The sequence below is a fragment of the Lepisosteus platostomus genome, chromosome 7 (genome assembly GCF_059453375.1).
Source record: "Lepisosteus platostomus isolate fLepPlt1 chromosome 7, fLepPlt1.hap1, whole genome shotgun sequence".
NCBI classification, from domain to species: domain Eukaryota; kingdom Metazoa; phylum Chordata; class Actinopteri; order Semionotiformes; family Lepisosteidae; genus Lepisosteus; species Lepisosteus platostomus.
In genome coordinates, this window is record NC_142617.1 from 28,005,659 (window position 1) to 28,021,063 (window position 15,405).

At 37.8% G+C, this 15,405-nt stretch overlaps 1 protein-coding gene across 4 annotated transcripts in view; it reads right to left on the reverse strand.

Annotated features, from left to right (window-relative positions):
* Positions 1–15,405, reverse strand: part of tmprss15 (transmembrane serine protease 15) — a 299,749-nt gene that overhangs the window by 23,384 nt on the left and 260,960 nt on the right. For all 4 annotated transcript variants that reach the window (XM_088639735.1, XM_088639736.1, XM_088639734.1 and 1 more), the window contains 3 exons: positions 13,323–13,497; positions 10,039–10,220; positions 7,195–7,290 (listed from right to left, as the gene is read on the reverse strand). In XM_088639735.1, the coding sequence (XP_088495861.1) occupies positions 7,195–7,290; positions 10,039–10,220; positions 13,323–13,497 (453 nt within the window). The remainder of the gene's footprint in view (positions 1–7,194; positions 7,291–10,038; positions 10,221–13,322; positions 13,498–15,405) is intronic.

Sequence of the window (15,405 nt, forward strand, 5' to 3'; positions counted from 1 at the left end):
ACTGAAGGATTAGCCCATCAAGAGCAAATTTTTGTTTTTAAAACCTTGGGGGAAGGAAAAGAGCCTGCAGTCATTTTTTTCACTGACAAAGTTGATTAAAACTCATTCAAAGGGAGTCTTGTGTTAACAAAAACTCTGCTTAACAGAGCCGCTTGTAAGAGAATCTAAACTATTTTTTCCAGCTTTTAAACTCACGCAATGTTTGAGTTAGGCAGGAACACGTCAATGTATCTGATTCTTGATTTCATTTTTAAAAATAAATATAAGGCAACCAGCAATCACATATCCTGTTTTTTTTACCACTCGTTTTTCCATACTGTAGTTTGAGTCTTTGTGTAAGCTGTAAGTTCTTTTTACTTTTTAATTAAACATTTGAAACACTCTAATTTTGTAAACGCAACACACATTTGGTACAGAAATAAAATCATGTTTTCTACAGGTGTTAAGCAGATTAGCAGGTTGCTGATGTAGCGGCAATGCTTGTCAATAAGACAGAATTAAGTGTTGCGGTGCTTTCCCAAATGAGGCCCCATCTCTTTCTTCATCTCTGTGGTGCAGCCACAGAGAAGCTTTTCATGCAGGCTGATTTAAAGATGTTTTCTTTTGATAAGGGACAGCTCCCAAAGGGGGATGCACTTAGCTAAGCCTGGCTATCATGATCAATGGTCACCCATTGGCGCCTATCTGTCTAGGGAGTGCCAGATGGACATCTGGACTGCATTCCTAAGTGTCAGGAGTAAGTGACTCATATCTCACATTGATCAACCAATCAGGGACTGGTAGGGCCGAGTAACCCACGTGGGACTCTGATGCCCATGGAACTTTCAGCCAATGAACGAGCTGAAGTTCCTCCAGGTAAAAACAGGCAACACAGAGGGCCTGAGATACTTTTTCTGAGACAATTCTAAAGGGAATTCAAAGGAGAATTCCAGGGGTGTGAGACAATTCCAGGGCAGGACGGCCCAGGAGCAGAAGGCTCCCAAGGGCAGGACATTCTCGCAGCGCGCCTCCTGACCATCCTGAGACTCAGCCCGGACAACCACGGAACGGCCAGTGTGTCCGAGTGCCAGAACTTTCCTTTGTTCTAAGAGTCTAGAGCGGAGGTTGCCAGAGAGTAACCAGAGGATCCACCCGAGGTTAGCACCAGCAGCAGGCCTCGTGAACAGGTCAGAACTGTGGACAGCTGAATCACTATTCAGAACTAGCTCTTCATCAGGAACGAACCGGTCCTCTTCCTGACTTGCTGGGACCCACAGACATCTTTTCTCCTGTGCACAAACTTTGCTAGTTAAAGCCAACACTAACTAGCCGGCCAGTGAGCATTAGCAGCGCACCGTCGCAAGCCGTACAGCACAGCCTGGCACGCAGCCAGAGAGCGCGGATTGGACAGCAACAGCCTGCAACTGTTTCTTTGAGCCCGCAGGAGATTTGAATCCCTAGAGATTGGATGAGTATTCAACTTCAATGCATTACAGCTCGAGAATTCAATTGTTATCCCAACCAGTTGATATCAATTTAATTCCTAAGAGTTATGTACTTGTTTTGAGTATCTAATGTAGAAGTTGCAACCAAGTTCAATTACGAAACGGTCTAAATGAATGATATACTGAACGTATGTCCTCTTGATATATGTAACTCTTTGTAACTGATTGAATATATATCTTTTGTATTCTGATAACCCTCTCGATAAGATCTGTTAGGTTTACATGCATATTCTATGTATTAATAAATGTATCCTCGTGTATTAGTACCTGTGTGTGTGCGTCTGTTTGAGTTATATCGCATGGTTGGATTCTAAAGCCATCAAAAGAATCATTTTGTGATTTACTGCTACAATTAATAATTGTCCCCGTAATTGCCCAAACCCTACAGAACTGGTGCCTTCAGAGAGCACACTACACTGACAAAATAGTGCACCGTACACTAACTGTCCACCACTGCCCACTGATATAACGTTAATATAAACAAGATCTAGTACCTGGCACAGTTTTTTTTAAAACTTATATCCCAGGTGTGAGTTCATAAAGCCAGAATTCTACTGCCAGATCAAAAGCCAGATCATCTACTGTAAAGCTTACAGTGCTTTGTTTGTGTATATTCCAATCACAGCGGGGGCAGGGGTTGCGTGGAAAATTTAAGGATGCTATTGAATTGGGGATATGTATTCTTCACACCTGAAACATTGTTTTATCTGAAAGCGTTTTCTTCCCTCTCTAGGTGATCTTTTGCTGCCTACACATGCTTACACAGCTCTCTACGTAAATTCTCGTACTTGACTTAAAAAGCTTTAGAGAACTTTATATGTTTATTCTCAACAAATTTCAATACATTTTTCACTTAAGCATAAGGAGGAGTGTCAGCTGTCAAGGAGACTTCCCCCGTTCCCCCCAAGGACAGACTGATGAAGCAATTTTGAAGTGTTAACTATCCAGCCATTGCAAGCCACTGCAGTAGCCACAAATAATTTTTTTTTTTCTCCCGATGGTAACTGTAACAAATTGTCACGTTTCACATCCTTGTGAAACGATCATGAAATTTTAATCCAATCAAAGTTTTACTGTTTTTTTTTTATTTTGAAACCGTGATCTTGACAAGCAGGTGTGAAGTAGAGTTACCAGCTTCAGATATAAAAGGTTATTAATAATATCTTCCATGTCGCATTACCATTGGAATGTTCTTACAAGTGTAAAAAGAGGCGATACACATCGTGTCTCTATAACTCTTTAGTTTGCACAGAAATTCCACCAGAGCCACACAATATTGTCCGATAATACTCTTCTTGTGTCTAATTTCTAGTTTAGCAAGATTTGCGCGATAAGCACATTTTTTAATGGGGTGATATTACCTACGTCTATATCACTGTACAACACAGGTTTGAGTCAGAGTGTCTGTTAATAAAACAGAGCGCCTTCCAATACATATAACAACTGCATGATTTTTTTAAATCCATTTCACCTAAATGAGGGGAATTAAATCAGTCAGAATCTCGGAGTGCCAATTGTGAAAATAACCCTTCTTCCCTCCTTTGCTTCGTGAAGAAATCCTTAATCACAATACCATCACTTAATTTATCCAAATACACAAATTCACGCCAAAGCCAACAACAAGCTATAATAGTAGACTATTTTTATGTATTCACTATATAAGAAACAAATCGAAAGTAATATTCTGATCTTGCTTTGAACCTTTGGGTGCAGTGCTTTGTCCATTACCACTACAAGGACAATAAAAGTTTTTTAAAAAGAAATGGATGTCGAAATGTTTCCAAAATGTCCAACTGTGATATTTTAGCTGCTTAGTTACATGATTCCATATTCATATAACTATCATGTGATGTTAAATCGCTACAACATTTATCTTTTTACAATAACAGCAAGTGGTGTTCTTATTATGTATTCTTAGAAAGGGATAAAACGTTTTCATAAAGTACAGAATATAACCTTAATAATGTTAGAGCAAACACGTTAAAACCTTAACCCACTAAGTTACCAAGTTAAAGACATTGATGTATAAAATATTTATGAATAATTAAAATATTTATGATGAAGGTTGAAAGTTGAGTACTTTTGTCCAACTGATCAATCTTGCTTTTATAAAATATACTTTTTAATGTTTAATGATTAACATACTGTAATACACAGTTTAAAATTATTAAAAGTCTAAAGAGTATACAACTTAAATTCTTAATTGGAAAAAGATTGTTCCTCTGCAGTGACCAGGATTCGTAACTGGGCGTTTTCTGGCGACAGCTCAAATGCTATACATGAGACATTAAGCTTTATTAGCTCCACTTGGCAGTTTTACAAGGTTTTACCTGGTGATTCCAGATACTATTATCATATTATCATACTTCAATTTCCTAGCGGTATAATGAGGTATGATGCGCCATGCCTACCATGTTTAGACACAGCATACTCTGCGCATTTTGAATGGCTGGATCTTTATATTCTTACTAAGAAGAAAAAAAGGCAGCAAAAAAGATATGTATAAAAAACTAAAATTTATAATTTAAATTTTGTAATTTAAAATACTCAAAATATTCAGTATGTCTTTATTTTTTATTTTAAATTAAATATATATGTATACACTTAAAACACTCAATTGCTATTTCTGTTTATGGGCATCTTTTCAAATTCCCTTGCTCTTTCCAAGCATCCTGGAGATTGTTGGTCTGGAGGTTCATGTTATTACTTTATTATTAATATTATTTTGACATTAGGCTGACTGTGATATATAAAATAAAACTGAAATGTATATATAGTTTACATGTTACATTATTGTTAGAGAAAGTCTTTATTATGCCCAAGGGACATTTTGTTAAAAAACACCCTATTACATTATAACGCATCCTACTTCCTACCTCTGAGCTGCCAATGATTTGTGTTTCATTTTCTATTATAACACATGTAAGTAAAAGAGCACAAATACACTTTTCTAAAATAACCACAGCAAGTGACCGAGAAATCAAAGTAGAAACTGTTAATGAAGAACGTGGAATACTGTTTTGTACCATATATATACAGTATATATTTATTTTTAGCTATACTATACTACTACATATGTATATTATTTTTGTATTATTTATTATTAATAACTTAATATTGTTGATGATATTTAGAGACATTATTATACTTTAGTTATTTTTATTTGTAGCTACCAGAATTTCCTTTAGTTCCATTATTCCATATTAATATTCCCTATTAAGTGTATTTTAAAAAGTAGTACAACTTTTTATAACAATTACAATACAAAGTATGAATAGTATTGTATTAATCTTTATATAATGAGAACAAGCATGTCAAAACTTTTCCAAAATAACCACAGTAAGTGAAAGAGTTAAGGACTTTGATACAGAAAATGTTTATGAAGAAGGTGGAATACTTTATTTTTAGCTACCACTACTACTCCAATACAATATGTATAATATATTTATATTCCTAAATTAATATTGTTTATGATCTTCAGAGACATTATACTCCCATTATTTTTATTTTCAGCTACCAAAATATCCCTTTAGTTACATATATCCATATTAATATTTAAAGAAGTAGGGAAACAGATTAAAATAAGCAATTGTTTTACATCTAACAAACCACAAGAGCCACCTACAAAGATCAACCATCGTCGTCTTTGGTCAATGAATCACACAGCCGAAGTACACCACACCATTGTAGTGGCGCGGCTTATTAATAAGCAGAATTAAGTGTTTCTGAGCTTTCCCAAATGAGGCCCATTTCTCTGTTCATCTCTGTGGTGCAGCCACAGAGAAACTATTCATGCAGGCTGATTTAAGGTTTGATAAGGACAGCTCCCAAAGGGGGATGCACTTAGCTAAGCCTGGCTATCATGATCAATGGTCATCCATTGGTGCCTATCTGTCTAGGGATAGCGAGTTGGACATCTGCATTCCTAAGTGTCAGGAGTAAGTGACTCATATCTCACCTTGATCAACCAATCAGGGACTGGTAGGGCTGGGTAACCCACGTGGGACTCTGATGCCCATGGAACTTTCAGCCAATCAACAAGCTGAAGTTCCTCCAGGTAAAAACAGGCAACACAGAGATTCAGGGAAGATTCAGTAAGATTCAGTAGAATTCTGTGGACTTTTCTAAAGGGAATTCAAAGGAGAATTCCAGGTCAGGACAGCCCAGGAGCAGAAGGCTCCCAAGGGCAGGACATTCTCGCAGTGCGCCTCCTGACCATCCTGAGACTCAGCCCGGACAACCACGGAACGGCCAGTGTGTCCGAGTGCCAGAACTTTCCTTTGTTCTAAGAGTCTAGAGCGGAGGTTGCCAGAGAATAACCAGAGGATCCACCCAAGGTTAGCACCAGCAGCAGGCCTTGTGAACAGGTCGGAACTGTGGACAGCTGAATCACTATTTAGAACTAGCTCTTCACCAGGAACGAACCGGTCCTCTTCCTGACTTGCTGGGACCCACAGTCATCTTTTCTCCTGTGCACAAACTTTGCTAGTTAAAGCCAACACTAACTAGCCGGTCAGCAGCATCTGCAGCGCACCGTCGCAAGCCGCACAGCACAGCCTGGCACGGAGCCAGAGAGCGCGGATTGGACAGCAACAGCCTGCAACTGTTTCTTTGTGCCCGCAGGAGATCTGAATCCCCAGAGATTGGATGAGTATTCAACTTCAATGCATTACAGCTCGAGAATTCAATTGTTATCCCAACCAGTTGATATCAATTTAATTCCTAAGAGTTATGTACTTGTTTTGAGTATCTAATGTAGAAGTTATATCCAAGTTCATTTATGAAACGGTCTTAATGAATGATATACTGAACGTATGTCCTCTTGATATATGTAACTCTTTGTAACTGACGGAATATATACCTTTTGTATTCTGATAACCCTCTCGATAAGATCTGTTAGGTTTATATGCATATTCTATGTATTAATGAATGTATCCTCGTGTATTAGTACCTGTGTGTGTGCGTTGTTTGAGTTATGTTGCATGGTTGGATTCTAAAGCCATCAAAAGAATCAACTTTGTGATTTACTGCTACAATTAATAATTGTCTCAGTAAATGCCCAAACCCTACAGAACTGGTGCCTTCAGAGAGCCACTACATTTACATTTTGGCTATGGCAACGTTACATTTATGGCGTCCCTGAGTGGCTATGATTACATATTTGACGTCCCTGAGCCGGTTTTCTTACATATTTGGCGTCCCTGAATGGCTATGAAACATTACACCATGATGCAGAGCCTCTAATGCACCTCCTGAGTGACTGCATCTATATTTTTGCTTTATTTTTGTCGAGTGAGAGATGACTATGTATATATGCTTTATTTTAATCAGTTATTATAGATGTAATATGTATGTGTTTTATAATCATCTGTCCTGAGAGATTTAACTGTTGTGGGACTGTAGAGAAATAGAACCAAATTAACTTGTTGGGAAGATGTTCCACATAGTTTGTGAGGCAAGCTGAACATTAGATTTCAAAGTATACATCACTGGAGATATGAATGTATATAACCATTTTTTGTCTTAATTTACATTTTATGAACATTAAAGTTGTCTTGACCAGTGTCTTTTTTAAAACAACAAGATCAATTCAAGCTTCGTGTCTCACAAGCTATTCTCTGATGTTACTGCAATCTTTACAACCAAACAAACACAATAATGCTACATTATTTTGAATGCAGTGTATTAAAATGAAAAGTCCAATAATCACCTTGTTCTTCTTCTCGTCCCCACCCTGCTATCACACACACTGTTCCTGCAGGAAACTCATGCTCCTTCTCAGGAAGACATATTGGCTGGATATAATCTGCATGGATACATCATTAAGAGGTTTTCAGAAATGGGAGAATATTCAAAGAACCAAGAGACAGTTACACAATATACCCCCAGCAAAATCCTGAATTCAGCTGAGTTCAGTTAACTTTAAAAGCAGACTTTTAATCAGAATTGTGTATTAATTTTACAGCTGTTCAGAATAGTGATATCACAAACAAGTTTAATATATATGAAAGGTCAAATTTCTTAGTTGCATGAGGGTGCAATAGGAAGAAAACTAATTCATACCATTGTTAAAAGTTTTCTGAAATTTCTGAAACCTTAAAAAAATTATTTTGCTACACACATCTGAAACACAGGTGTTATCAAGGCTCACACAAAAGCCAGTGGTCTGAGAGCCCGGAATTGCTGTTATGGCTGATGTAATAGTTGAACTGAAATGAACCAAGAACCTGAGATCAGAGTGACACAGGTAAAATTCAGAAAAGTTTTTTGCCCACTTTTTTTTTGTAGTGAGAAGACTGCAAGGACATATGCATTGTAGTTGTATAGCTCATTTCACAAGTTATTCCTTCTCAACAATTCACTGTGATTTAAAATAAAGCTTTAATCAAATTAAATTTGAATGGATTGCTTTGGTACCCTGTAATAAACCAGCATGCTTAGTATGAGGTATCGACCTCTAGATTTTAGAATGAAATGTGTACTTATACCCAGTTTCCAACTCAAAATAGAACTAACACTTGTCTGTATTAATTCAAAATCCTAAAATTCTGGCTCAACATGTATCTGCCCAGTGGGATGATACACGTTCTAGTAATAGATGCACACACATCCAGTGCCCTAAAAAAAAATTATTGGCACCCTTGGTAAAGATGAGCAAAAAAGGCTATGAAAAAATCTTTGTTGTTTATCGGCTTGGTCTTACACTGAAAATATGAGGGAAACCTAACCTTTCAGTGAGGAAAACTTACTGAAAGAAAAAAAAAGGCTGGTAAAAAATAATCATTTTTCTCAAAAACACAGGTGTCACAATTATCGGCACCCCTAGAAATTCCTATGAACCAAATCTAACTGACATATATTCCCATTTATGTCAATTATGTCACTGCGGAGCAGCGGCTCTATGGCTAAGGATCTGAGCCTGTGGCTGAAAGATTGCCAGTTCAAATCCCACGTTCAGCAGAGGAATTCTACTCTGCTAGGCAATGCCCTAAACCCCAACTGCTCCAGGGGTGCTGTCCAATGGCTGACCCTGTGCTCTGACCCCAAGCTTCTCTCTGTCTGTGTGTCTCATTGAGAGCAAGCTGGGGTATGCAAAAAAGACAAATTTCTAATGCAAGAAATTGTATATGGCTAATAAAGTGATCTTATCTGATTCATATTTTACCTTTTGTAAGCACACCTGAGTCTTTAGGAACTCTTAAGTGTCTATCCATGCCTTCCCGTTTCAATGGGACATAAATATGAGGTAACAGGCAGGCCAAACACCCTTAGTCATCCATCAACATGGGGCAGACTAGAGAATACAAAAATGAAATGAGACAAAAGGTTGTTGACCTTCATAAATCAGACAATGGCTATAAAAATAGCTTCACACCTTAAAATACCCATCTCTACTAGTAGGGCAATAATTAAGAAGTTTCGAATAACTGGAGCTCTGATGAACCTGCCTGGAAGAGGACGCAAGTGTATTTGGCCCACACACACAGTGAGGAAGATGGTTTGAGAGGCAAATCTTTCTCCTAAGATCACAGTTGGACAATTGCAGGAGTTGGTTGCATCCTGGGGTCACCAAGTCTCCAAAACTACAATTAGACGCCACCTCCATGCCAACAAATTATTTGGAAGGCTTGCCAGAAGAAAGAGTCAAGGTCATGCAAAAAAGAACCTAATACCCACTGTGAAATATGTTAGGATACATGGCATCATGGACTCCATCAAATACTAGCAGATTTTAGATCACAATTTGGTTGCCTCTGCCAGTAAGCTAAGACTGGTCATGGTTGGATCTTCCAGCAGGACAATGATACAAAGCATATCTCTAAATACACAGAGAAATGGTTCACTGACCACAGAATCATGCTTTTGCAGTAGCCATGTCAGTCCCCTGACCTAAACCACATTGAAAACCTGTGGGGCGAGCTGAAGAAGAGAGTCCACAAGCGAGGACCAAGGACTGTGAAGAATCTGGAGAGATTTTGTAAGGAGGAACGGTCTCAGACCCCTTTAGAGAAGACTCAGTGCTGTTATCTTGGCAAAGGAAGGGTGCACAAAGTACTAAATGCAGGGGTGCCAATAACTGTGACACATGTGTTTTTGAGAAAAATGTTAATTTTAATAATTTTACCTCACTGAAAGGTTAGATTTCTCTCATATTTTCAGTGTAAGATCAAGCTGATAAACAACAGACATTTTTTCTTAGCCTTTTTTGCTCATCTTTACCAAGGGTGCCAATAATTCTGGAGGGCACTGTATATATATACAGTATATATGTTAAATCAACACCTTATTAAAAACCTGACGTTCGCTGAAATTCATTACTAGGTTTGTATATCAGTAATATATTGTGAAATTCAAACAAAGCAACTCTGTTGAGGTTCTCAACTAATCTCTTAGTTGCTTCTGGTGGCTTACCTTGTCTGAGAGGTTTCTGTATGTATGAATGTCTGTGTGTAATGGAGCATAGTTGTTAATAGCTATCAAGTACAGCATATGACAAAAATCACATATCAATGTATTTTGTATTAATTCAAATGTGGAATCAAAAAGACATTACCTGTTAGTTTGATGCTTAAGTCAAGGTGCATCATAGCAATGTCACCATCTTTTGTTCTCTTGTTGTATTGTGGGTTCATCACAATGCGGTCAATCCGGCGGATTACTGTGTTTGGAGAAGTTAGGTTTAACTGTGTGTGAAGACCGATCAGTGCTTCCCATTCTGTGAAACGGATGTTTCTCCTGTAATGTCATATAAAAGTATATTGGAATGGTAAGCATTTTAATGACAAGAGGATATGCCTTTCTTTTTCATTCATTTTAAAACTATCAGTTTTGTGAAGAAGTGATGCAAAGAAAGCATTACAGTCAAGCCGAACCATTAAGGTTCTCATTGAATTTAAATAAGCTCTTTATTTGATGTATTAATATGCACAATTAAGTATGCTAACAGGGATAGGTAATATGGTAAAGTATGTAATATGGAGTAAACAATACACTGAAGTGCACAGCATTAGACATTAAGTTTATAAACTTGCAGTATACACACAAATTTGTATAGTTACCAGTCATGCACACCATTGTTAAACAAGTGATAAGAATAATGTTACTTGAAGATTAATATAGATTCTGTACCAGATGTGGATTAATGGACTAGCTCACTGCTCGTTTGCAAAAAATTAAAGTATTATAGGCCTGGGAAAAGCCTTTCTACCTTGTGGGGGTATGAGTTGCCAGTGCTGCCTCCATATATCATCTAGATATTATCTATTATGATCTCAAGATCAACAATTTAGTAAATGCTGAGAAAAAATCACAAGTATTACAGGACCAAAACCAGGATGAAAAACATATTCTGTTGGTGACTGAAAAATTACCAGAGCACTCAATTAAAACCTTAAAGCACAGTCAGAGATATCACTAATATCCTCCAGAGTGCTGCAATAAAGTATTGTAAATCCATAGAATACAGACAACTGAAACAGCATAATTACAAAGACTACGGTATGTCACATGACATAAACCTTTCATTATCACCAATAACAGAAAAGTCTATTAGAATTTGCTTGGCAGTATAAGACGAGCCATGAAAGTTTTGAAACAGTGATGAACTTTCACCAAAGTCAAAGACTGACTTATCTTAATTTATAATGTAACTAATGATGGTAGCAGCAGGATGAATTCTGAAGGTCACATTAACAAATGACTTTTGTAGAAGAAAATGGTTCCATATGTATTGGGCATACAACATCCTGTACAGTAATACTAATTCAAGCAAATAATTCATTTGGGGAAAAAGGAAAAAAATCTTAGACTAGGCAGGCCAATCTCAATATGATTTAAATCCAATTGAGCATGCAATTTACACACTGAAGAGAAAATTAAATCAGAACATCCCAAAACAGCCATTTTTAATGAATTCAAAGTGGCTAGAATAATGACTTGACAAACCATCTAAAATGATTACAGAAAGTGTCTGGTGAGCTCACAGATGTTATCTAGTTAATCTCATTCTCACAAATATAAATTGCTTTCCTAAAAATCAAAATAAACAATTTAGACTTTGCTGTCCCAATACCTCTGAAAGACACTATATAAACTGAAAAATAAGGTCTCAGAGAGTAAAATGTTTAATAGGAGAATAAAACACCCTCTACAAGGAGTGTGCTCTACAGGGTGTGATATAATACAGGGAGGCAGAGATCTTGTTAGTGAAGCGTGCATTGCTACGCGACAACTGCTGAAGGAGTCTGTAAACTTACAAGATACAGCTGGGTATGTCCCTAGAATAACAGACTGAATATTTTTTTGTGGGGAAAAACAGCCTGTCTGTCAGTTCTGGGATAGTTTCAGGATGGAGAAGATATAAGTTTAGTTCTCCTGTTTGATGTGCATGAATGTAAAATGTGTCCACCTAACTCATGCTGAGACATAGGCATGGCAGTAAGTGTGGCCATGGTGAAGCATGCTGTGCTGTAAGGGGAGAGTAACAGCAGCAATGTCAGAGGAGACAGGGAAGTATAAACATCTGTAATGTCGAGAAGAAAATGTTTTGATTTTAAAGAGACAGCATGTTCTGGAGTAAGAGAACAAGGGCTGTTGGTGAAAGGTCTGCTTTGTGAGTATTGTGAAAATCAGTGTCTCATATATCAGTTAGTGTGTGTTCCGGAAGGTAGGCGTGGTAAGGGGTCATCACCCTGGCATTATGAATTATTGGGTGGAGAAAAAGAGTCTATTCAGCTGCTGAACTCTGGTGGAAGGCATGCAGTGGCAACAGTATGAGTGTGCCAGTGAAGCAGGTATGTGAGAAAGCAGTCAGGTCTGCACGTGGGGAATATGCGCCAGAAGTTGTGTCTGTAAGTTTTAGTGTAAAGACAGTAGGCCCACCACACAAGAGAGTTGAATTGGAAGTTTTGAAGAATTGTGTGAATAGTCCAGACTACAAGAGTGTGCTAGACGGGCCCTAACCCTGGAAATACAAAGTATCAGGTGGGAGAAAGAGCCTATCTGGCTGCAGGCCTGGGAGAAAAGGATAAGTCATTGGGAGGTTGAGAAATAAGGGTGTTTGGGTGTGAGGTTGAGACTCTGGTGACTGTTGTGAGTCTCAGACCCAGCTTAGTGGCATAGGAAAGAGATATCAATAGCTAAAGGTAGACCTGAAAGTCTGAGATCTGACTAGCACAGAGTAAATGGGCCAGTAGCCAGCATAAGAGAGTAACAGCAGGGAGCTGGAGCCTCCAAGAAAAATGTTTTTTATATCAGGGAGCAGCAGTCTCCAGATAAGGGTAGCAGAAAGCTGGTATCTAGGAGCAGGGATGCTTCTAAACTAAGATACAGACATCAAGGTGCAGGGAAGACTCATGATGAGTAGTAACCTCTATTGTTGCCATGTTGGCCTGCTGATAAGATAATGAAGGTGGTAGAGTGGGTCCTGCCAAGTGGGAACAACTGAGTTTGAGAGTCTTCCACTGCTACTCTCATACAGGGACTGGAATTTGAGAGAGACAAACAGAGGTGAGATATGTTGAGCCTGAGTGTTTGCCAGTGAAAGGCTCAGCAATTTGAATTAACCTCAAGAAAGTATGAAAAGGACTAAGGCATGTATGTAGGTGACTCCATGAGCCGAGAAAAATAATGTCTCAGAAAAGAGCGCATCTGGGATGGGGGGAAAACCGCAAGAAAAAGTTCCCCAAAAGACTGTGATGGGCATGTCAGCCAATGTGGACACCTGTTTTGTGCTTTAAAGGGATGATCATGCTCCATAGTGTCACAATGGCCACAGACACAGTGACATACAATTACTAGCTGTTACTTACAAAAAGGCCAAATATTTAAGCCCTTTACCCATAGACACAGTGACCTGCAGTCACCACCCAGTCTTCACTGATGAGAGTGCCTCCACATATATGGCGTCCCCTGAAATGAAGAGATACTATCCAAGGCCAGGCTCCTTCTTCAGAGTTATTTCCTCCTACCACTTTCCATTCCATCTTCCGAAAGACAATTCTCTTCCCACAGGCTTTAAAAAAAAAAGAAATTAGCAAAATTTTCATCTATACAGCAAGAGCTTCCATTCATCCATTTTCTAACCAATTTATCCGGTAAAGGATGACAGTGGAGCCAGAGCCTATCCTATCCAAACAATGGGCACAAGGCAAGATACACGCTGGACAGTACACCAGTTCATTGCAGGGCATACAGATGCAGCCACTCAGAATGCACATCAACTCACATTACGTTGTGTGATTCACTGGCCAAATATGATCATTAGGTAACATGTGTGGTGCATTAGACGCTAGTGAAATGATTGATTCTCTACTGTGCATCTTTAAATTCAATTTATTTGTATATCACAACACATCCACTTTAAATCGTAACACTTTATTGTCTCTGGAAAAAGAGTCAATTTCCACCTCGTATGATGCCCCCTCAAACATTTTGTAATATCTCTGGAAGTTTATAGAGTAGAAGCGTAGTTCATGTCTTAAATTAAAGCTAATCCCTTGGGTATTACGTGTAAACCATCATATTTCGTATATTCCTTAATGTATTCACTCACCAGACAGAAGTCTTCAGGAAAAAAAATCAAGAAAATTTTTTGGTTTGTCCTGTCTTCAAAGATCAATTTCTCAAGGTGTGGCCTTGTATCTGTGTATCCACTAGCTATGTATCTAGGCCTTGCCCTATGTATCTATAGATGCAGCCATTCAAAACGAGCAGGGTACGCTGCGGCATAACACATTTCATTTCACGTCTTACTGCATCATACTGTATGCAAATTAGATTATGTTAATAGTATTCGGAATCGCTTTGTAAAACCACCAGGTGGAGCTGATAAAACTTAACCTCTCGTGTACAGCATTTGAGCTGTCACGAGAAAACACCTGGTTTCGAATCCCAATCACTCCTGAGGGACAAACTTTATTCAATTAACAATTTAAGTTCTTTACTCTTTAGACTTTTAAATTAAAACTGTGTATTACAGCATGTTAATCATTATACATTAATAAGTTGGTATATTTTATGAAACCAAAATTGCTTAGTTGGACAAAAGTACACAACCTACCACCTTTATCATAAATATATTAATTATGCAGACATATTTTATGCATCAAAGTCTTTACTGAAGATATTACTAATAGTATTAATAATGAATGACCTTGGACAAGCTATAAACTCAAAGTTGGGTACAATCAGTGTTGGGTATTTACTTTGCTTTGAGATTCCACTTTTAAAGGTGATATATAAAATCAAGGCTTTAACTTGCTTTAACTTTGTAAGTCTGAGTTCTTGTGTCTGTCCTATCCGAACCCAAAAGTTTTACAATATGTATCTTTATAGCAGGTGATGTAAAACTTTTTAGCATAGATTACACTTTTATAAAATGTATTTAAAAAATAAAAATTACAATCTAATCTTTCCACGTTTGATCCCAAGATCCCAAGAAAAATAAATCTAAACGGGGAGAAAGCTATGCTGAAAGTTTATTAAGATACTTAGAAGACAAAGATATCAATTTATGTTGCATTTGTCTGATTGTGAATCAAATTAGTCTTTACTAAATATGCTGGGTTTTATACTGTTAAATTGCCCCACTGAACAAATTGCTTGTAAATAAACCTGTTTTACAACTTTTTTTATCCTTTTCATTTTCAAATTAGAATAGGCAAGCCTTTCAATGAAAATCAGTCCCCCGTCCCCCCATGGACAGACTGACAAATGTTTGATTAGAAAAAGAGATTCACAACGCAAAGCTGTGTCTTCTGTGTAAAACAATCGGTTTGAACATCATGGGTTCTGTTTTTAATAAGCTGCTGAGTAAAGAATATTTGAATTTTCCTGCTGTCAGCAGTATTGTGTATATAGTTGACCCTTACCTGAATGAAAACAGAACATAAAGAAAGGTGTAATGTTTCATAGCCTTTCA